The following is a 24,430-nucleotide window of genomic DNA, read 5'->3' as shown; positions in this document are numbered from 1 at the left end:
CTGAAAAATGATTCTGCGTGCGCCCAAAACCCGCGCCTACACTACTGCAGGCCATTTTTCAGTGCGCCTAAGTAAAAGGACCCCTAAAACTTTTAAATAATTAAATATGTTCATAACCAAACATCTTCTTTAAGCATAGATTCAGTAATTTATATTTTTTGCTTCTCTTTCTAGTTGCAAAATATTCTGGATAATGAGAATAATGCTTCTTATTTTGCCAAGCTCCATATTATTGCCGGGCTGCTGAACACTGATAGTTTCAATAATACAAATACAATCTATACCTTAACAGGAAAATCTGGAGAAGTAACAAATGAAGAAAAGGTAAGAACCCTCATGGTTCAATCTCACAGGAAATATAGAGGGGCATAATCGAATGGGGCCACCCATCTATAAGGGCAGCCATCTGTAATGACGGCCCCGTAAAGCGGGGTACCCGACCGTATTATCGAAACAAGATGGGCGGCCATCTTTCGTTTCGATAATACGGTCAGAGCTGGCCACATCTCAACATTTGGGCCGCCCTTAGAGATAGCCACCATCGGAAACACAACACACAACCCACGGGGAAATATGGTGTAAACCAGGGGCGTATCTGCTATGGGGCCACAGGGGCCTGGCCCCCGCAGATTTGCCCCTGGACCCCCTTACCAATGACACTCTCAACCCCCCTCCTCCTGCCATCACTCCGCTGTTGCACCTCACCTCCCTTTGCTGGCGGGGGACCCCAACCCCCGCCAGCCGAAGTCTCCGTCCTTCCTTCCTTCCTTTGTTTGAGATTGGTGGTTTCTGACGTCCTGCACGCATGCACGTACAACGTGCAGCGTGCAGGACGTCAGAAACCACCAAACCCAAACGAAGGAAGGACGGAGACTTCAGCTGGCGGGGGTTGGGGTCCCCCGCCAGCAAAGGGAAGTGAGGCATGACGGCAGAGTGACGGAAGGAAGGACGGAGACTTCGGCTGGCGGGCCAGCCCCCGCCAGCAAAGGGAGGTGAGGCGCGACGGCGGGAGGAGGGGGGGTTTAAAGTAGTCGGGCGGGGGGGAGTGGTGGCGTCGTCGTCGTCTTCGTCTTCAGCGGGGGGGGGGTCAGTGCCGCCGGGGGGGGGGCTAAAATGTGCCCCCTCTCCTCGGCTCTGGCCCCCCCTACCGTTGAAGTTCAGATACGCCCCTGGTGTAAACTCAGCCCAGCCATCTACCCAGAAAAAGATAAGTGAAGAAGTTTTAAAGACATTTTTATGAACTGTTAATTCAATACATATCGTCCTGGGTCAGCACAAGATTTATTTAATTAACAAGGAGAGGAAGGAAGGATAAGTGCTGTGATGTTTGGCAGCTGATGTCTTACTCCCTGTTTATGGTAAAAGGCACTACAGCACTACTGAGCACTGCAAATTAAAAAAGAAAAAATATATTTTGTGAATGAATTGATTAATATGCAGGATATTCTGGTGTAATTGGAAATATCTGTACAAAGATTTAACACCAGGTTAGAGTTGAATTGATCCCTAAGTATTAAAGTGATTTCTATTTAAGCGCCTCGAAGACACCCAGATTCGGTTGTACAATGCTAGCACACCATACATTTAACCAGCCACAGTTACAGCAGCCATTGATCTGGCATAATGTAAGTCATGTAAATGTGGCAGGGATACACTTACCTTACAGTATTTTCTACAACATACTTGTGAGTGGGAGCCCCACCTATTTTCCGCAATTTCTACCCCCCCCCCCCCCCCCCATGCACACCCCCTTGCATTTTTGTGCTAGGCCACTTATGTGCACCATTACAGAATTGCAGTAAGGTGCCCTGATAGCACTTTTGCAGGTGGGTGTACATATAGGGCTGAATTCAGTAAATGGCGTTGAAAATTCAGCACTGGAAATAAATTGGCGCTAAGCACAGTTCTGTAAAGGGTGCACACCCTTTATAGAATTGCCAGGGCCACCGAGAGACTGGGCCGGGCCCGGGGGCCCCGCCCCTGCCCCCCCCCCCCCCCCGAGGTCATCGTTGCCGCCCCCCTCTGTCCACCACCGGGCCGGACCCCCCTGAATTCAAATCATAGTGCCTCACCTCACCTCGACCTTGCTCCGTGTGAAAGAAGCGCAGCAGCGGCAGTCTGCAGATCGCTTCCCTTCAGGCCTTCCCTCCCTGTGTCCCGCCCTTGCGCAAGTTACGTCAGACGAGGGCAGGACACAGGGAGGGAAGGCCCGAAGGGAGGCGATCTGCAGACTGCCGCTGCTGCGCTTCTTTCACAGAGCGAGGTCGAGGTGAGGCGCTATGATTTGAATTCAGGGGGGGCCTGACCCGGTGGTGGACGGAGGGGTGCGGCTGGAAGGGACTGCAGCGCTGGGCCCCACTTGGAGGCCCGGGGAATTTTGTCCCCCCTGCCCCTCTTCTCGGCGGCCCTGAGAATCGCACTTAGCACAGATTCCCGTGCCTAACTTTAGGTGCCAGACTTACACAGGGCCGCTGAGAAGGGGGCAGGGAGGGACAAGATTACCCGGGCCTGACCTCCAAGAAGGACCCGGCGTCAGCAAAGCTTCCAGAGGCAGGCAGATGATTCTGCTCCCTCAGTCTGTCTTTCTCCTGCTCCTGTGTGTCAGGACCCAGGTGATTGCGTTAACGCAATAATAACCAGGATCCCAGCACACAGGAGCAGGAGAGTGACAGACCTAGGGAGGATCAGATGTAGGAAGGTGAGGGGGAAGGAGCCACGATGAGGCAAGTTGACTGCGCGGGGGGAGCGAGAGCGGACTTCTGCCGGCGTACATTTTCACTGCAACAGGATGAAAAAATAGGCGCCGGCAGAACTCCGTTTGGGGGAGCAGCCGCTCCCCTGGCACCCCACCTAGCTATGCCACTGGGAAGGAGGCAAGAGTGGCGGTGGCAGTGGCGGCCCGAGTGTGGGGAGGCAGTGGTTGTGGCCTGAGTGAGGGGGGCTGCCCTGATCTAAGCTGAACAGCAGTCCTCCAACCGCATTGCTGCCAGGGGGGAGGGGGTGCTTCAATATTGTGTTTTCAATCACTAGGGACAAAAGGAAATTCCTCCACAAAGTCCCAGACATGTAGAAGTACTCCAAACAGATATTTATTCTTTTTCAAAATTCAACAAAAGTACTTTCCAAAATTGCTCTGAATCCAATGGAGCTCAAATATCACATCCAGAAATACAAAAATTAAATGAATCTTGAAAGCGCCTTTTTAAGCCATAGTGGTGTTGAACACGTCATAGTTATAATCCATGCTCAGACTCCTGCACGTCTGGGACTTTGTGGAGGAACTTCCTTTTGTGCATGGTGTGTGTTGTGTTCCTACCCGTTTCCTCAGTTTTTTGGTAAAATCACTAGGGACAGGCAGGTTTTCTAAAGTCCTACACAGCTTGCCTGTCCATCACTATTGAAAATGTGATAGTGAAACAGCTCCCCCCACTGGCAGGATTGTAAGTACAGGACTCCTGCTTAGCTTAGAGGGAACAGTGGCAGTAAGTTCAGCTGGGCTATTGGCAATCATGATAGCTAGTGTGCTGTAATGTCTCATGCCGTAGCTGCCACAGCAAGCCACACCTCTGCCCACTCATGTCACACCCAGATCCTGCCCTTTATCTCGTTAGGCAGTTAATCCTGGATTTTTATCATGCTGGCCACCTTTTTAGTACAGGACAAAATAACATGGGCTCACACTACTGTCTACCCTGTGTTAATTGCTTGACACCGCTTAGTAAAACTTCTATAAAAGGTTTTCTTATAGAAAAGGAAGCTCATGCTTAGGCTTTTGCTTTAAAATAAATTTCCAGTGTAGGGCTCTCTAATACAGTTATGACTGTTAACATCTACTTTTTGGATGTCTAGGATGGTCTATTTAAAATTAGAATTCACGGAAGTAAGAAGAAATCGAAAATCATGGAAGGGAATATAATTGCTTCCAATGGATTATTACACATTGTTGACAAAACAATAGACAATGTAGAGCCTACTCTTGAAAGCAACACAAAGGTAAGATTTCAACTTTCAACAGAATTCTAGACTGTTTGATTCAAATTATGAAAACAATGGTTTACAATCAAGCTGTGGATCATCTCTTTGTATTGGACCAAGTTGGTACAGCTGTGATTGTTTGGAGAACTCTGCTCCCTTGATCAGGCCAGTGAAGACGGAACACGGGTTACACTGAGTTTAAATAGAGAGCCTGCTAGGCCTGACGTGGTCTTTATAGGCCATTACAGTTACAGCTCAATAAAGCGATGTGGTGGATGAGCTTCACAGAAGAGAAAGAGTAAAATTATATGACCCCCATATCACCTTTTCTACCTGTTTTTCTAACCAACAGCATTCATCACGAAAGCGTGAGTGCAAGCATTTGTTTTTCTGTAGGAGATATTATCACTGCAAGGAATCTGCTTTTACAGTGTTCCTTTTCTTTCTGTTCCTTTAAGAGTATTGTGATTTTGGATCCCTGAGGCAGGCATCATTACGCTGAAACACGTCCCGTGTCGGGTCTTTCAGAATAAAAGGACTCTTGTTTGTCTCAGTCTTGAAGGCCCAATTGTGCTTCTTTCTTTGATTGTTTGTGTTTGTGTACTGTTTTACCCTCTCTTTTGTTACCTACCTGTTTGGCAACGTCATATATGATCACCCAATTCCCATTCCTCTTTCTTGCACAAAAGTTCTTCAGACTCTACCTCTCCTTCGGGTTTTGCAGCCCAAGTGCAAGCCCCTGTAGTTTTCTGCATTAAATCTTAGCTGCCAAATTCCAGACCATTCTTTAAGCTTCACTAGGTCCTTCTTCATGTTGTCCACACCATCAGGGGTATCTACCCTATTGTAGGTTTTGGTATCATCTGCAAAGAGGAAAACCTTACCAGACAACCCTTCAGCAATATCTCTTACAAACATGTTTATTTTATTTATTTATTTATTTGTTACATTTCTACCCCACATTTTCCCACCTATTTGCAGGCTCAATGTGGCTTACATGGTACCGTAATGGCGTTCGCCAAGTCGGTTGATAACAAATACAAGATTATATTGTGGTCTAAGGAGGTAGGTGTGTATCAGACACTTTGAAGGTCGAAGGGAATGAGGATTGTATATATTGTTAAAAAGAACTGCCCCTTGTGGCACCACACTGATGACATCCCTTTCCTCAGAGTGAACTCCATTTACCTCTACCCTCTGTCACCTTTTACTCAAATAGTTTCTAACCCAGTCAGTCATTTTAGGGCCCATACCGAAGGCACTCAGTTTATTTATTAGTTGCATATGTGGAAGAGTGCATAGACTAAATATACCACATCTAGCACTCTCTCTTAATCCAACTCTCTGGTCACCCAGTCAAAGAAATTAAACAGATTTGTATGACAAAACCTGCCACTAGTGAAACCATGCAATCCATTGGATTCCATAAACCTCACTATTCTCTGACTTAAAAATATTTCCATTAATTTACTAACACAGGAGTCAGACTTACAACCTGCAGTTCCCAACCTTCTCCTTACTTCTGCTGTTGTGAAGAGGGACCACATCTGCCCTTCTCCAGTCCTCTGGGATTATTCCTGACTCAAGAAAAGCATTGAAAATGTCAGTCAGCAGAGCTAAAAGAATTACCTATATACTTTTGGGACATCAGATATATGCCATCCAGCCCCATCGCTTTCTCCACCTTTAGTTTAGCTAGGTTCCCACGAACACATCCTCTGAAAATTGTTCAAGGTCTACCACACCTTCATTCCTATTTGTGTTGGTCTTCTGCGGTCCTACTCCCAGCCCTTCAGCTATGAACACAGAATATAAATATTTGTTAAGCAATTCTGCCTTATCCTTATCAGTTTCTACATTCTCCTCCTCCTCCTGTGAGTCTCACAATGCCATTTTTGCACTTATATGTCTTGTCCTCCCCATTTTACCGAATTGGCTGTTTTTTCTTCCATTTGCATCTTTGCTTTCCTGACTACTCTACCAGCTTCTCTTAGCTTTTCCAGATGGAACAGTAAGAGAAAATATACAATATATATTTCCCCCTGTATCTAGCTAGTGGCTGGCAGCCTTTTTCTTCCTGTCAGCCAATAGGAGTGAGTTGTTGGTGGATCTCCCTGGCAATTTGTCCCAGCATTTTGTTTCAAGCTATCTGTAGACCCAGGGTCTCTTGGCTGCACTTTTGACCTGCTGTTTTTTTTCCTGTGTGCTTCCTGAGGTACTCGGACCTTCTTGCTCCTGATCCTGCCAGAGGATTAGATCCGTTTCTGGTAGTTTCTAGAAGGGAACCTGGAAGCAGTGAGGAGTTGGACCTTCTGAAGGGTATTGATAGTGGCAGTAGTGTACTCCCCCGAAGAAGATTTAAACTCTGATTTTATCACCAAAATCTGTCTTTGGAACTTTTCCCACCACTGACCATACCTGTCAAGGGACAGCCCCATTCCTGCCCATGCCTATAACTGGCCAAGAGAGAGAGAGAGAATCAGCCCATTTAAACCCAACCGGTTAGATGTTAGCGGCACTTTCAAGAGCAAGGATTCAGAGACTGGGGCAAATGACAGATCTGAAGCCCGGTGCTGGCTTACTGTAGTGAGGAGATGTGGAGACCCTTCTCACCCCGTATAGTCTCGAGGAAGGAGTAAGGGCAATCATCGGGACATTCAGCTAGACCACCCAGGCAGCCCATACACCACTTCTATGGGACCCTACAACTATGGCAGGGTGGAAGAAAATTTAAGAAAACAAGGGTAAAGTCTTTTACTGTACAAGACTACAACAGCAAAGGTATCTGTTAATGTCTGTGACCATCAGCTTGTTAAAGTGTGACATCTTACTGAATTGTGCTAATAGCTATCTGAAAATCATCAGCCTGCCCTGAGTATGCTTGAATTATGAGAAGTGTGAGTAAGAGAGAAGGATATCCAATGTATATAAGCTGGTGTTTGAATTAACTTTGGGTTTTCATCTGTACTACATCAATTGAGAGTGCAGTAAAGTTTCAATTTCTTTTAAGTTACTTCTTGGTGTGGTCTGGATTTTTCTGTGAGTAGAAATCTGAGGCCTTGCTTGCCTGGCCCTCCAGCCTTAAGGCTGGGCCCAGCCCTGGTCTCACCAAATAAATTATTTATGTGCCATATCTCTCACCATCCTGGACAGTGAGTAGGCAGCCACCTAGCTCACCTATACAACAAGGGGGCTTACACAGATATTGTTACCTGTCTTCCTCTTTCTGCTAACCTCTTTTTCCTTATCTTTTCAGCTTTTGAGAAACAAAGCAGCCTTCTTTTCCTCTTACTTTATTTACTTTCGTTACAGAAAGGTTTGTTGCCCTTAAAATAGCTCCGTTCAGATTTCCCCACTGCTTTCTTACTTCTTCTAGAAACCCAAATCATGGCATGTTGACACAATTTGAGTTTCTGCCAGGTACTTGTACTGTTGGAGACAGGATACTGGGCTAGATAGACCATTGATCTGACCCAGTATGGCTACTGTTATGTTTTTATGTTCCAGATGTTCCCATCCAAGGAGGTTTGATTAACAGGAGACGGCAGGAGCGTGTTTGGCCTGTTGTGTGGCCTGAAGCCAGTCGGCGGAGCTTATCATCCCATCAATTACATTGTTTTGGGTGTACCAAGATGGCATCAGCTGCATTGGGGAGAATGAAAACCATTGGGTGGAGTGGCTTCAGCCTTATGATGTCACACCGTCTCCTGTTAATCAAACCTCCTTGTTCCCATCCAGATAATAAACTAATATTTCTATATTTTTACATGGAAACAAGACAAAACTAGACCTTTAATATGAGGGTTACAAATAGAGTACAGTTTGCCATAATGACACAGCTATAGTGAAGAACTATATTTCAGCGAAATCACCTATTTCAGATTTATGTATTTTGATTGGGTCTGGTGGGTCCCTTTATATTTTGTATCTTGTCCTGATGTTGGTTGCATTCATAACCTTCAAGGCTCCTGAAGCAGGTGATTTTGCCAAAACATATCGGGCATTCTCTACATTGTTTAGCAACAGGAATGGACTATTAATAGATGAATGTCACACAATCTGGCAATGATACCAGACTTATAAGTATCCACCATTTCCTATGTTTATTGATTTGAACTGGTTACTTTTAATTTTATGATTTCCCATGTGACAATGGTATGACTTAATTCCCATATGGACATAACTGTTTATTAATTTAAAATTTCTCCATGGCTTTTAGAAAACAATAATGGAAATACTCGAGGATAATGGAAGGTACAACAAATTTAAATCCTTATTGCAGGTAAGATATTAGAAATGAATTGTTACATTTGCAAGTTAAAAGGCCCAATTTGCATAGGATATCTAAGTAGGAAATGAGATGAACAGATAGGGACATGCACAATTTCCTGAGTATTTTAAAGATAATAAATAGAAATAACACACACAAAAAAAGAAATTATACCGTTTTATTGGATTAACATAATACATTTTCTCCCTAATTCTATATATGGAACTAACATTTATGTGCACAAATTTGATTAGTGAGGGTCCCTTTTACCAAGCTGTGGCAAAAGGGGGCAAGCACTGGCATCAGCACGTGTTTTACATGTGCACTGAGGCCCCCTTTCACCACAGCTGATAAAAAGGAAATCTCGCCTTCCTACAGGAAATGGCCATGTAGCAAGTAAAGCACTTGCTGCATGGTTGGCATTAAGGGCTCCCATGTTAACCCGGTTGTAACTGGGCCGCACACAGCACTACCCGATTACCACCGGGTTCACTCTGGTGGTACAAAAATAAACACATTTTTATAGCACCAGAAATGATGGCACACTAGGGGTGGGAAGTACCGCCAGGCTGCTGCGGTAGCCTGGTTGTACTACCTGTAGAGCAAGCAGTAAGCCTACATTAGACTTGCCACTTAGTAAAAGGAGCCCTAAATGACCGCCCAAAACACGGCAGCCAGGCTTATATTTGGAAAAACATGATTTGAAAGCGCAAAACCCCTCCGTGAAAAACTGCACTGGCTCCCAATCAAAGAACGTATTGCTTTCAAAATCTGCACCCTGGTTCATAAAATCATCTACGGTGAAGCCCCGGGATATATGACAGACCTCATAGACCTACCAACCAGAAGCACATCCGGATCAGCATGAACATATCTAAATCTCCACTGCCCAAGCTGCAAAGGACTCAAATACAAATCAACTTATGCATCCAGTTTTTTCTACATAAGCACACAACTGTGGAACGCATTACAAAAAGCCGTGAAAACAACATATGACCACCTAAACTTCCAGAAATCACTAAAAACTAATCTGTTCAAAAAGGCATACCCTACCAATCCAACTTAAATGCCTGAACTCTGCAACACAACGAAATCAAAGCACGTAATGGACATAACATAACTCTTCCGCTCTACGATTCCCTAATGTGTCTGTTCCACATGAACCTTATGCTACCACAACATCACTTTGTATTTGTTCATACCGGAGTTGGCAAACGCCTCTCCGGTAAGCCACATTGAGCCTGCAAATAGGTGGGAAAATGTGGGATACAAATGTAACAAACAAATAAATAAATAATTAGCATCAATATCAAGTGCTAACAATAATTTATTGGCACTAATTGCCATCAATTATAAATTTACCTGCACATTTTTAGGTGCAGGAATCCATGCGTAAATTTTCCATGTAGATCTGAATGAGGGCATGACCATGGGAGGGGCGTCCACTATGCGCTCCGGAAACGTTTTTTTCCGGCACGCGGGCAGTAATTGGCATTTCAATGTTTGAGGACCATTACCACATGGTTAACGCGTGAGACCTTACCGCTAAGTGAATGGGGTGGTGGTAAGGTCTCAGACCCAAAACGGACACAAGCCAATTTTCATTTTGCCACACATCCATTTTCGGCCCCCCCAAAAAGGCGTTTGTTACAGGTGCTCTGAAAAATGGATCTGCGCGCATCCAAAATGCGCACCGACACTAGCGCAGGCCGCTTTTCAGCGCACCTTAGTAAAAGGACCCCTTAGATTGTGAGCCTTTTAGGTACAAAGTACCTGCATATAATGTGTACAGCACTGTGTACATCTAGTAGTGCTATAGAAATGTTTAGTAGTAGTAGAAGTAATAGTAGTAGTAGTAGAGTATTTTACAAAAAGCTTCCTAAATGTGGAGTCCTTTGGAAAATACTGTATGTAAAAGGACTGGGGGAATACATGTTAGTTTACAGCATGCACATTAAATTTACATTCTCCAGTTTGCAATGGCCTTAAATACAAATCTACCTACGCATCCAGCTTCTCCTTCATAGGCACACGGCTATGGAATGCATTATCCAAAATCTTAAAATTAACTCAGAACCATTTAAATTTCAGAAAACTACTGGAAACTACCCTGTTCAAGAAGGCTTACCCTCCAGACCCAACCTAACTTACTTCTTCTTTGTTATTGCAAAATTCATGGACCTTATTATCTTTTTTTTCTCTTATTATCTTTGCTCTTTTTATTATACCTTTATGATTATTATCTTACCATTACATTGTCTAATTGTATTTTCTGAATTGTAACCTGCCCTACGGTTTTGTGTAAGCCACATTGAGCCTACAACTAGTGGGAAAATGTGGGGTATAAACGTGTTAAAATAAATAAATCAATAAAAGCCATTTTTCAAAAGAACATGTTAAAAAAATAGTGGCATCACTCAGGATTTTGAAATGGGTGACCGCCAGTGATGATTCTACAACCCACGCATGCAAGTGCCAGGAATTTACGAAACTAGACATCATGGAACAGTCATTTAAGAAGCTGAGCTAACCCACTCAATTTTTTAGATTTTCCAGGTTGACACTTGCATCTTTCTTGAAGCTGATATCAATACCAGCATCTAGTTTTTTTCAAGTATATGTGAATTGCTATTGAAATAAGTAGAGAGGTATGGTAGCCGTGTTAGTCCACTCTTAAGGTTATCAATAGAAATCAAACAAAATAAAACATGGAAAATAAGATGATACCTTTTTTATTGGACATAACTTAATACATGTTACCTTTCAGGATTCTAACTATGAAATCACTGGTGCAATGTCCTGGGCCAGCATTTTACAAGAACAGGACACTGCACCAGTGATTTCATAGTTAGAATCCTGAAAGGTAACTTTAAAACAATACAGGAACGTAAGACCTTTGAAGTCAGAATGATTGAATATGTTGACACCCAACAGACAGGACTTAACAAAGATCTGGGTTTTCTAGCCCATTATAAACCATAAAATTGTATTTCTCTGTTTATCACCATCCTCTCACCTACCCACACCCATCCTGTTAGAATATCAATGCTATGCTTTGATGTCCCCATGCATACCTCCTACCCACCCCCACCCCTACCCTGTCAGACTGTCAAAGTAATGCTTGGATGTTTCACTTATATATACTATCTGCTACCACATTTGCTTATTTCCGATCTGAGGAAGAAGGGCAACCTTCGAAAGCTAATCAAGAAATGTATTAAGTTACTGTATGTCCAATAAAAAAGGTATCATCTTATTTTCTTTTCCATGTTTTATTTTGTTTGATTTCTATTGATAACCTATTGAAATAAGAAATGCACATATATTTCAGTCCTGCTCAAACTACATCTACAACGTACCTCCTGTAGATCTAGATGTGTAAGCAGCAGCTTTTTAAAATCATTGTTTACACAAGTAGGGCATTTACGTATATCTGTAAACGCTGCACATACCTTTTAAAATGACCTTCTAAGCTATTATGTCTGTACTTTTAAGCTGAGATACCCATTCATTCATCTCTCTCAATAGAAAACTACCCTAGGACAAGACTTGAACAAGGATGGACCCTATAGCATTTTTGTGCCAAACAATGAAGCTATAGATGCCATGAAAGATGGTGTGCTGGATTATCTACTTTCTAACCAGGTATTAAAGGTTCTTGACTGCATGGCTAGAATGACTGTTAAACCAAGGCATGAATGTGACCATGATATAAGCCGTCAAGTTTTCAGTTTTCTCCTAAAAAGCAAAGTTTCTTCACCCATCTTGAACTCTTAGGGTATCTAAGTAGGAAATGGGATGAATACGAAGGAGATTTCCCGAGTATTTTACAAAGAATGAGCTTCAGGACCATGCAAAGTTATGGGGCCTCCAGGTACATGAGCACTGTTGTTTGTTTGCTGGACCAGACAAGGTGAAGTCTGCTGTTTTATATCAGCTGGTTGTTCTGCCCCTGATGCAGCCAATGTCCCTGGTGAAACATGGCTATGTTGCAGGGGCGTAGCCAGACACCCAATTTTGGGTGGGCCTAGGCCCAAGACGGGTGGGCAGAAGAACCTCGCCCCGTCCCACACGTGATTTGGTCTCTCCTTCTCTCGCCTGCATGCCATATGGTCTCTCAAACATCCCCCCCTCTCCCATATACCTTTTAAATAGCAGATTTTCACCACCAGCGAGCAGCAACTAATACACACTGCTCATGTTGGCCCCACAGCCTTCCCTCTGATGTAACTTCCTGTTTCCGCCTAGGCAGAAATACATCAGAGGGAAGGCTGTGGGGCCGGTGCAAGCAGTATGTATGTCACTGCTCACTGCAGGCAAAGATCTGCTACTTACAAGGTATGCAGGAGGGGCACTTGTTGGGAGTTTTCGGCTGGTGGGGCTTGGGGATCCCTGCCAGCCACATCATAGGTATGCTGCTACTGGGTGGGCCTGAACCCAAAGTGGGTGGGCATTGGCCCACCCAAGCCCACCCTTGGCTACACCACTGCTATGTTGGGCACAGATGTTTGATAACCTGGGAGTTTTTAACTGAATAAAGATTGTGTGTTTTTCTTCCTGTTTGATTTATCTTCCTCATGCCTTCATGGACAATCACATCCTGCTGCAAATCTCTGCCCCTTTTGGTATGTGCATTTCTCAAGGAAATTTCTAAGAGTTTGCATCCTGAATGCGCACAGAAAGCGTGCAGTGGGCCACAGGATGAGGAGAAAAATATATAGTAGAACTCTGAGCAGAGGAAACAATCAGAGACCTGACACGGCTCCGTGTTTTGGCAAATTGCCTGAAAGTCATAGAAGTAGCTGGAGGGGTGGGGGGGGGGGGGGGGGGGGAGAGCAAGGGGAACAACTACTCCCCCAAATGGATTTTGAATGAAACAGTACCTATGCAGATCAGCACTTCAGCCTCACAGCGGCTATGCTTCTGCTGAAAGTATTTTCATTTTTGAAGTGACAGTGCCAGAACAGCTGGTCTGTAGTGTATTTACCATTTGAATGGTATTCCACAGTTCTTGACACAGGAAGCTTTACTTACTACTTATCTGTTCCCTTCTCCACTACTGCCAACTCCAGACTTCGCGCCTTCTGTCTCGCTGCACCCTACGCCTGGAATAAACTTCCTGAGCCCCTACGTCTTGCCCCATCCTTGGCCACCTTTAAATCTAGACTGAAAGCCCACCTCTTTAACATTGCTTTTGACTCGTAACCACTTGTAACCACTCGCCTCCACCTACCCTCCTCTCTTCCTTCCCGTTCACATTAATTGATTTGATTTGCTTACTTTATTTATTTTTTGTCTATTAGATTGTAAGCACTTTGAGCAGGGACTGTCTTTCTTCTATGTTTGTGCAGCGCTGCGTATGCCTTGTAGCGCTATAGAAATGCTAAATAGTAGTAGTAGTAGTAGTAGTAGTAGTAGTAGGCTGACTTTGAGGGGCATAATTGAACAAAAACGTCTATCTCCATGGGCGTTTATCTCCGAGAACGGGTCCGTGAAGGGGCGGACCGAACTGTATTTTCGAAAAAAATGGACGTCCATGTTTTATTCGACAATGTGTGAGCTGGGCGTTTTTGTTTTTCAGTGATAATGGAAAATGAAAGCGCCCAGCTCAAAAACAAATAAATCCAAGGCATTTGTTAGTGGGAGGGGCCAGGATTCGTAGTGCACTGGTCCCCCTCACATGCCAGGACACCAACCGGGCACCCTAGGGGGCACTTTTACAAAAACAAAAAAAAAGGTAAAAGAGCTTCCAGGTGCATAGCACCCTTCCTTTGGGTGTTGAGCCCCCCAAATCCCCCTCAAAACCCACCGCCCACAAGTCTACACCATTACTATAGCCCTAAGGGGTGAAAGGGGGCACCTACATGTAGGTACAGTGGGTTTGGGGGGCGGTTTGGAGGGCTCCCATTTACCAGCACAAGTGTAACAGGTGGGGGGGGATGGGCCTGGGTCCACCTGCCTGAAGTCCACTGCACCCCCTAATAACTGCTCCAGTGACCTGCATACTGCTGCCAGGGAGGTGGGTATGACATTTGAGGGTGAAAATAAAAAGTTGTGAAACGGCATATTTTGTGGTGGGAGGGGGTTTGTGACCACTGGGGGAGTCAGGGGAGGTCATCCCCGATTCCCTCCAGTGGTCATCTGGTCATTTAGGGCACTTTTTGTGGCCTTATTCGTGGAAAAACAGGGTCCAGGAAAAGTGCCCTAAATTCTCGCTAAAAACGCATATTTTTTTTCCATTATCGGCGAAAGGCGCCCATCTCTGATCGCCCGATAACCACGCCCCAGTTCCGCCTTCACCACGCCTTCGACACGCCCCCATCAACTTTGTCCGCATCCGCGACGGAGTGCAGTTGAAAACGTCCAAATTCGGCTTTCGATTATACCACTTTATTCGTTTTTGTGAGATAAACGTCTATCTCCCGATTTGGGTCGCAATATAGGCGTTTTTCTTTTTCAATTATAAGCTGGTTTATGACTCTTGTTGCAAGCAATGTGCTGAAATATGGGCCATGTCAGGTCTCTGAATAAATCATGTTTCCTCCACTTAGTTCTAGTATAATTCTTCCACTCGTCCCACCCATAGGAGCCAACTTTTCAAAATTATTGGGGGTGCTAAGCCCAATGAAAATAACCCCTCCCTGGACACATACAAGGAATTTTCTCAATATTGGGGGTGCTCAAGCACCCACCGCACCTACAGAGTCAGCTCCAATGGTCCCACCTGTGGCCCACTGTGGTCTTTCTTTGTATACTTGACTCCCTCTGCCTTGTTCATCTTGAATGCTCAGCCATTTCTGATCCATTTATGAGGTAAAAAAAAAGACAGATGCCTTTCCACTGTCGTTTTTCTTTTAAAAGGGTGATTGAACTACGGATGTATAATTATTTATTATACATAGTAACATAGTAGATGACGGCAGAAAAAGACCTGCACGGTCCATCCAGTCTGCCCAAGAAGATAAATTCATAAGTGCTACTTTTTTTTATTTGTACTGTCCTCTTCAGTGCACAGACCGTATAAGTCTGGCCAGCCCTATCCCCGCCTCCCAACCACCAGCTCTGGCACAGACCGTATAAGTCTGCCCAGCACTATCCCCGCCGCCCAACCACCAGCCCCGGCACAGACCGTATATGTCTGCCCACACTAGCTCCGCCTCCCAACCACCAGTGAATTTGTATTATTGTTACTATTTCTTTCTTCTTCTTTTTCATTGCTGTAGAGTTGAAAAGTATTTTATTAGCAAATGTTTTGTCAGGCTTTCCCTACTTGCAGTTTGGATGAAATTGTGAAATAAAATTTCAAATACAAATGAATGTTAAAAACAAAAGATGCATAAATGGATAGATGCCTTGACACATCAAAATTGAGCTAATCCAACCCCTTTGTGCATTTCCAGGGGTCTAGGAAGCTTCTGGAACTCTTGCGACACCATATCATCTCTTCTGTTAAGGTTGGTATACATAAATATGTACAGAGTAGTAAGACGCCAATGAGGGTACGTTTTTGCACTTAGTGCTGTGCTTTAACTGGTAAGGCTGTGTTATTACTGTTAGGGGAGGGATTGACATGTTTTGAAAAGTTACTACGCTGAAAAGTTCATCATCGTATGCCAAGACTATTCGCAATTAACACAGATGGACATATGGCCTCCTCTTTCCCCCTAGCACAGCATGAACACATGAATTAGTGTGCTCTGTCATGTCACTATGGTAACAGTTACCAGGTTCATACAGCAACAGTACAAGCTAATTAACATATTAACACCTTCAATCTATATAGGGTGCTAAAACCGGGCTAGCAATTGGGCATGGGGTCATTTACGCATGTAACTAAATGAACTAATTGGCTCTATATCGGTAACAAATACCAATAATTGGTGTCAACAAGCACTGATTTGTAATTATGCATGCAAATAACGTATGCCCCTATTCTATAAACTTAGGGCCCCTTTTGCCAAGCTGTGGCAAAAGGGAACCTGCGCTGGTCAGAATTGGGTTTTCCTAAAATTAATGTGTATTATTTATTTAGATTACACCTTTTTCAGTAGTAGCTTATGGTGAGTTGCATTCAGGTACTCTGGATATTTTTCTGTCCCAGGAGGGCTCATGATCTAAGTTTGTACCTGAGGCAATGGAAGGTTAAGTGACTTGCCCAAGATCACAAGGAGCAGCAGTGGGGTTTGAGCTGCCCCCCTCTGGATTGCAAGACTGGTACTCTAACCACTAGGCCACTCCTCCACTAGCAACATTCTGTGTAGAATCTCAAATAGTACCAACATTCCATGTAGAATCTCAAATATCTATTTAGATTTTGCTCATACCTTTTTCAGTAGTAGCTCAAGATGTGTTACATTCAGGTACTTTGGATATTTCTCTGTCCCAGGAGGGCTCATAATCTAAGTTTGTACCTGAGGCAATGGAAGGTTAAGTGACTTGCCCAAGATCACAAGGAGCAGCCGTGGGATTTGAACCAGCCACCTCTGGATTACAAAACCGGTGCTCTGACCACTAGGCCACTCCTCCACTCTGTTATAGAATAATGCTGATATATGTCTGGCATATACATTTGCATCACATTTCAGTTGGTATAAATGGCCGCACCTAAAGTTAGAAGCAATTCCCAGGCATAAGTGCTGTTCTATAAACCTTGCCAAACTTTGAGCGCAGCTTATAGAATAGCGCTTTTTTTCAGCACCAATTCTTTTGGTGCCATATATAGAATCTAGCCCTTAATATTTACCTAGATAGCACTATGTCTTGCACAAACAACAAAGGAAATATTTGCTTCAATTTTATTTTTCAGTTGGATGTTGCCATCCTTAACTCATTACGTAGCATGCAGAGCATGGCTAATCAGCTTATCGAATTCAACACAACCAATAATGTAAGTATGCCACTGCAACGAAATTCAAAGATTCACTATCAAAATGTATCCTTCAGGCACGTTTATGCAGACAATTAAAAAAAACAAACAAACAATATATTAATTCAGAATGGGCAAACTCATAACAGAGCATCATCTGAACCGGGAGGAAGGCGATGACTGGGATAGTTGGAGTCAAACCAGGACAGGCTGCAAATCAGTTCAGATAAGGTGCAATTTTCAGATTCTGTGCAAAGTCTATGAGTAATTTTACCTGCAAGCCTTACAACAATTTTCAAAGGGAAAGTTTTGATCTTTTGAAAATCAACTTTGGAAAGGTATGCATGTTATTTGTGCTTGTACATTATCCAGTTATGTGCATATTAAAAACAAATATGTGCAGAAGAGTCAACCACGAGCCTAATCCCATCCTTATACGCATTTAAATGTATCCTTGTAGTGACATTACACAATTCTGTAACTAGATGCTTGCATTTACACGCCACCAAACAACTAAAAAGGAAGTAACACACTGAACTTGTGAGTGCAGGGCTTTTTTTGAGGGGGTACTTGGGAGTACTGAGTACCGGCACCTTTTTCATTGTCTGCTAAAATTGACCCATGGACCCAAAGTTTTAATGAAAGAGCTCAGGCTCTACACACCAATTCTGCTTTGTCATAGGTTCTGTGACTGGTTGCAGTGATCACCCCACCCTTGAAGGGTGGCCTAACATTTGAGTACCGGCACCTTTTTTACTAGAGAAAATGCACTGTGTGAGTGACACACATAGCATGCATTATTTATGGGTTTGTGAATCTGGCACAACATGGAATCAACACGGCTTGTGCTAAAGCTTCTAAACTGCATTATTGCCAGTACAACAACTACACTCCTATGGATTTAGGGCCTGATATTAAAAGTAAATTACGTGTTCGTTGCTGGTAGCATGCACATACATATGTGTGTATTTTCATCCTTTATACAGATACATTTGGAATGCCTGATTTACTAAAAAGTCTAATTTTATCTGTAAAAACAAGGCAAAGGGAGATCCAGCACTTACATGTGTGGCTAGTAATTTTATAACAGAGTAGCTGGTTAAATGGACTGGAAGGTGTCTATTTTGCACCTATAACATTTGATAAAATAACAGAACAAATCCTGCAAAGATTATGGCTGCATTGCAGGCATGGACATTACGCCTGTTTGAGAGCAGGTGTTAATATCTGCATGTGGATTATTGGAGTGTGCACTATTAACAATACACAAAATATTTGGGGGGGGGGGTTCCCTGTTGTTTTCATTTTAAGATGACATTCAATGACATAAGGAACGTTAATGACATTTCCCAAGATGGAAAAGTATGTGTCATGACAACGTGTAATTGAAATCTGGAATTTGTTGCCAGAGAATGTAGTAAAAGCAGTTAGCTCAGCGGGGTTTAAAAAAGGTTTGGCTATCTTCCTAAAAGAAAAGCCCATAAGCCAGTATTAAAATTGACTTGGGAAAATCAATTTCTTATTTCTAGAATAAGCAGCATTAAATGTATTGTACTATTTGGGGATCTTGCCAGGTACTTGTGACCTGGATTGGCCACTTTTGGAAACGGGATACTGGGCTTGATGGACCGTTGGTCTGTCCCAATATGGCAATACGTATGTACTTATGTACTTTTATGCAACTCATATGTAGACATAAACCCCCTAATTCTATAAAAGTCACCAAAAATTGTCCGTGCAAATAATTGTCTTTTTAACAAGCAATTATTGGCACTAATTAGATTTAATTGAACTTTATATGTGTAAATTTAAGCATGAGATCTGTGCCTAAAATTTATGCGTGATCTGAAAAAGGGGGTGCACAAATGGGCAGGTCATGGGCATAACGGGAGTGTTCCTAAAATTTACATTTAAATTTGTTATAGAATAACAAGGATATGTGTCTAATTTAGATGCACACATTTGCACCGCATTCCAGTTGATGCAATTGGCTGCGCCTAAAGGGCCCCTTCTACCAAGCTGCTGCAAAAGGGAGCCTGCAATGGTGTCGGCGTGTTTTTCACGCATGCCAAGGCCCCCTTTTACCACAGTGGGTAAAAGAGAAGTCTTTCTTTCCTGCAGGAAATGGCCATGCGGCAAGTAAAACACTTGCCGTGTGGCCATTTTGGAGGGGAGCCCTTACCGTCACCCATTGAGGTGGCGGTAGAAGCTGCCTCGGTAACCGGGCAGTGATTACCGCCGGGTATGCTCCCCAGATATGATGGCTCACTAGGGGTGGGAAGTACCGCCGGGTTGCTGCGGTAGCCAGGTGGTACTTCCTGTTTAGCGAGCGGTAAGCCCACGTTGAGATTACCGCCACTTAGTAAAAGGGGCCCATCGTTAGGTGCTATTCCTGAACATAAGCGCTGTTCCATAAACTGCATCTAACTTTAAGTGTGATTTATAGAGTAGCACTTTTTATTTTTGGCCCTATGTATGGAATCTAGCCCAAGGGGCATATTGAGGGCTGAGCATAGGCAGAATCAAGAAAGTGTGTGAACACATTATAAAATACGCACTTATTTGTGCACTTCAACTGTTAAACTAGATGAATACCGGAATTATTAGCTTTTACACCACAGGCCCAAAATGATGGAACATTTTGATGCTCATTTTCAAAGCAGATGGATGCCTCAGAATGCCTACAAGAATGTCCATCCACTAGAGTCATCCTGATCCTGATTTTAAAATGATAAAACCCTCATCCACACCCTTGTCACCTCTCGTTTAGACCTCTGCAATCTGCTTCTTGCTGGCCTCCCACTTAGTCACCTCTCCCTTCTCCAGTCGGTTCAAAACTCTGCTGCCCATCTCGTCTTCCGCCAGGGTCGCTTTACTCATACTACCCCTCTCCTCAAGACCCTTCACTGGCTCCCTATCCGTTTTCGCATCCTGTTCAAACTTCTTCTACTAACCTATAAATGTACTCACTCTGCTGCTCCCCAGTATCTCTCCACACTCGTCCTTCCCTACACCCCTTCCCGTGCACTCCGCTCCATGGATAAATCCTTCTTATCTGTTCCCTTCTCCACTACTGCCAACTCCAGACTTCGCGCCTTCTGTCTCACTGCACCCTACGCCTGGAATAAACTTCCTGAGCCCCTACGTCTTGCCCCATCCTTGGCCACCTTTAAATCTAGACTGAAAGCCCACCTCTTTAACATTGCTTTTGACTCGTAACCATTTGTAACCACTCGCCTCCACCTACCCTCCTCTCTTCCTTCCCGTTCACATTAAATTGATTTGATTTGCTTACTTTATTTATTTTTTGTCTATTAGATTGTAAGCTCTTTGAGCAGGGACTGTCTTTCTTCTATGTTTGTGCAGCGCTGCGTACGCCTTGTAGCGCTATAGAAATGCTAAATAGTAGTAGTAGTAGTAGTAGTAAGTTGTGCGTTTCACACCGTAGTTCATCCAAATAGCATGAGAGCATGTTGTGGGCGTGTTTTGGGCGGGACTAAGGAGGGCTCAAAAGTAGGACCTCCAACTGCAGTTTTTGAATTTATTTATTTGTTTGTTTGTTACATTTGTATCCCACATTTTCCCACCTACTTGCAGGCTCAATGTGGCTTACATGGTACCGTAAAGGCGATTGCCAGTTCCGGTATGAATAAATACAAAGTGATGTAGTGATAGTGGTAGGATAAAGTTGCACATGAGATCAGAGAGATGGTTAATATATTATCTCAGATAGGGTAGGAGTGGATAAACATGTCCTGCTGCAGTATATGCAGCCCGTGTCACTCCTTGTGTGTGTGAGTAGGACTAACAAGTTAGTTACTTCTTCCATTAAAGGCTTGGTTGAAGAGCCAAGTTTTCACCTGCTTCCTGAAGTGGAGATAGTCTTGTGTTAAGTGGAGCCTTTCAGGGAGTCCATTCCAGAGTATGGGGGCTACTCCGGAGAAGGCTCACTTGCGGGTATCACATCGTATGATGTCTTTTGGAGAGGGTGTGGTTAGGGATACCCCTTGAGAGGATCTTAGTGTCCTTGGTGGTGTGTAGAGGATCATCCTATTCTTCAGGTACTCTGGACCATTTCCTTTAAGGGCCTTGATATAGCGCTCAGTGTTCATTTTTTTTTCTGCATCCAAATTTGGGCACAACTTACTGAATCTAGTCCTTAATGGCATCATCTATGCCTGTATTTACTGTAACAACAAATTGTGAGTTCAGTTCTACTAACAGCTCACACTATTGAGATGTAGGTACTTCTATGTTTCTTTGCTGTATAGTTGATAATTGTATATTTTAATGTGAAGTGTGAGTGATCCCACAAACGGTCATTCTCTCTCATGTTTCATTGTCTTCACAGGGGCAAATACTCGTCAGTGGGGTAGAAATTGAAGAGACCGATGTTGCTGCCAAAAATGGCCAAATTTTCACACTGAGTGGCGTTCTTATTCCTCCTTCCATAGTGCCTATTCTACCACATCGATGTGATGAGACAAAAAGTGAATTGATACTGGTAAAAATGTTGATATGCACTTATCAACAATTGCTTACTCTGAATGGACATTTCACTACTTGCTCACACCTTTTTCAGTAGTAGCTCAAGGTGAGTTACATTCAGGTACACTGGATATTTCTCTGTCCCAGGAGGGCTCACAATCTTGGTTTGTACCTGAGGCAATGGAAGATCACAAGGAGCAACAGTGGGATTTGAACCGGCCACCTCTGGATTGGATTGCAAGACTGGTGCTACTACTACTACTTATCATTTCTATAGCGCTACAAGGCATACACAGCGCTGTACACCATACACAAAGACAGTCCCTGCTCAAAGAGCTTACAATCTAGATAAGACAGTAAACAGACAGAAAAATTAAGGGTAAGGGAATAAAGAGGTGAGGCTAAAGGACAGGGCAAGTAAGTTAGGAGTCAAAAGCAGTGGTAAAGAGGTGGGCTTTGAGTTTGTACTTGAAAACGGCCAAAGACGGGGCTAGACGTACAGGCTCGGGAAGTCTATTCCAGGCATGAGGTGCAGCGAGATAAAAGGAACAGAGTCTTGAATTAGCAGTAGAGGAGAAAGGGACAGATAAGACAGATTTATCTACAGAACGGAGTATTCGAGGGGGGGCATAGGGGGAGACAAGAGTGGAGAGGTACTAGGGAGCAGCAGAGTGAATGCACTAAACATGACCAAAACCGAGCTTCTCCTCTTTCCCCCTAAACCTGCCTCTCCTCTCCCCCCGTTCTCTATTTCAGTAGATAACACTCTCATCCTCCCTGTCCCGTCTGCACGCAACCTTGGAGTCATCTTTGACTCCGCTCTCTCCTTCTCTGCTCATATTCAGCAGATTGCCAAAACCTGTCGTTTCTTTCTCTATAATATTAACAAAATTTGCCCTTTCCTCTCCGAGGACGCTACCAAAACCCTTACCCACACCCTTATCACCTCTCGCCTAGACTACTGCAATTTGCTTCTCGCTGGTCTCCCGCTCAGCCATCTATCTCCTCTTCAATCTGTCCAAAACTCTGCTGCGCATCTTATATTCCACCAGAGTCACTATACTCACGTTAGCCCTCTCCTCAAGTCGCTTCACTGGCTCCCTATCTGCTTCCGCATACGGTTCAAACTTCTCCTTTTGACCTACAAGTGCATCCACTCCGCAGCTCCTCAGTACCTTTCCGCTCTCATCTCTCCCTACACTCCTCCCCGTGAACTCTGTTCGCTGGGTAAATGTCTCCTGTTGTCCCCCTTCTCCCCCACTGCTAACTCCCGGCTCCGTTCCTTCTATCTCGCTGCTCCCTATGCCTGGAATAGACTCCCTGAGCCAGTACGTCAGGCTCAGTCTCTGGCTGTCTTCAAGTCTAGGCTTAAAGCCCACCTCTTTGCTACTGCTTTCGACTCCTAACCATGACTCTCTTACTCAACACCCTCACTTATCACCCCTACCACTGCAATTTCCCCACCCCTAGCTGTCTGTTCGTCTGTCCAATTTAGATTGTAAGCTCTGTTGAGCAGGGACTGTCTTTTCATGTTAATTTGTACAGCGCTGCGTAAGTCTAGTAGCGCTATAGAAATGTTTAATAGTAGTAGTAGTAGTAGGAGAGGTACTGGGGAGCAGCAGAGTGAATGCACTTATAGGTTAATAGGAGAAGTTTGAATTGAATATGGAAATGGATAGGGAGCCAGCAAAGTGACTTAAGGAGAGGGCTAATGTGGACATAGTGACTTTGGCGGAAAATGAGTCGCGCCGCAGAGTTTTGGATTGATTGAAGAGGAGAGAGATGGCTAAGAGGGAGGCCGGTGAGAAGTAGGTTACAATAATCAAGACGAGAGGTGATAAGAGTGTGGATAAGGGTTCTGGTAGAGTGCTCAGAGATGAAGGGACGGATTTTACTGATGTTATAGAGAAAGAAGCTGATGAGACAGGGAGAATGAGAGTGCCATCCACCGAAATAGAGAAAGGGGGGAAAGGAGAGGTAGGTTTTGGGGGAAAGATGAGAAGCTCGGTTTTGGCCATGTTAAGTTTGAGATGTCGTTGGTGCTCTAGGCCACTCCTCCACTCATTAAATAGCCAGCATTAGCGCCGGTCACAGGAGTTAACCGGGCAAACTCCAGTGGTCTGAATATGGGCCCCTATGTGTTTACTTAGCCAGTTAGTAGAGCAAATATCAACACTAACTAGCTAAATTATGGCTCCACCAAACTCCATCTCCAGACTGCCCCAATCCTAGCTGGTTAGGGACTACCTGGTTAGTGAAGATATTCAGCAGCACTTCCTGGTTAAGTGCAGCTGAATATTGGCAGCTGGCCAGCTCAGTGGAGTTTAACCAGGCAGGAACCTTTCCTCCCTCATGAAACCACTTTGAATGTCGAGCCCTTAGACTGTAATCCCTCCAGAGACAGAAAAATACCTACTGTGCCTGAATGTAACTCATTTTCATTTAAATTCAAATAAATGGGAGGATGTTCACAGATGTATTCCTCATGGCACGTTACTGCATCCTTGTAATTACAGTGAACACGCAGTGCTTTTGTCTCATTTCAGGGTTCCTGTGGGAGTTGCTCCTTGATTTTATTCAGCGCTTGTCCTCCTAATTCAGAAAACACAGTAAGTGCAGCTATTGTCTCCTACCAACTCAGTGTAATTGGAGAAACCATTTACTACTTCAGAAGTGTCAGCACTGTTTTGTGGTTTGTCGTCCAGTTGTGTGCTACCATTCCATGTATATTTGTTTGTACGGATTTTATGTATATATCGCTTATATTTTACACATTTGTATTTATGTACATATATTTTTATGTATTTGTATCTTATTTTATTTTATTCTCC

At 43.9% G+C, this 24,430-nt stretch overlaps 1 protein-coding gene across 1 annotated transcript in view; it reads left to right on the top strand.

Moving 5' to 3' along the window:
• The window catches only part of STAB2 (stabilin 2), a 270,647-nt gene that overhangs the window by 74,224 nt on the left and 171,993 nt on the right, over positions 1–24,430 (top strand). Inside the window, exons 12-19 of the mRNA XM_030214413.1 lie at positions 175–324; positions 3,850–3,993; positions 8,195–8,257; positions 11,774–11,890; positions 15,646–15,699; positions 17,052–17,132; positions 21,463–21,615; positions 24,146–24,208. Coding sequence (XP_030070273.1) covers positions 175–324; positions 3,850–3,993; positions 8,195–8,257; positions 11,774–11,890; positions 15,646–15,699; positions 17,052–17,132; positions 21,463–21,615; positions 24,146–24,208 — 825 coding nt within the window. The remainder of the gene's footprint in view (positions 1–174; positions 325–3,849; positions 3,994–8,194; positions 8,258–11,773; positions 11,891–15,645; positions 15,700–17,051; positions 17,133–21,462; positions 21,616–24,145; positions 24,209–24,430) is intronic.

The sequence above is a fragment of the Microcaecilia unicolor genome, chromosome 9 (genome assembly GCF_901765095.1).
Source record: "Microcaecilia unicolor chromosome 9, aMicUni1.1, whole genome shotgun sequence".
Lineage (NCBI taxonomy): Eukaryota > Metazoa > Chordata > Amphibia > Gymnophiona > Siphonopidae > Microcaecilia > Microcaecilia unicolor.
This window is presented reverse-complemented; position numbering and strand designations above follow the sequence as displayed.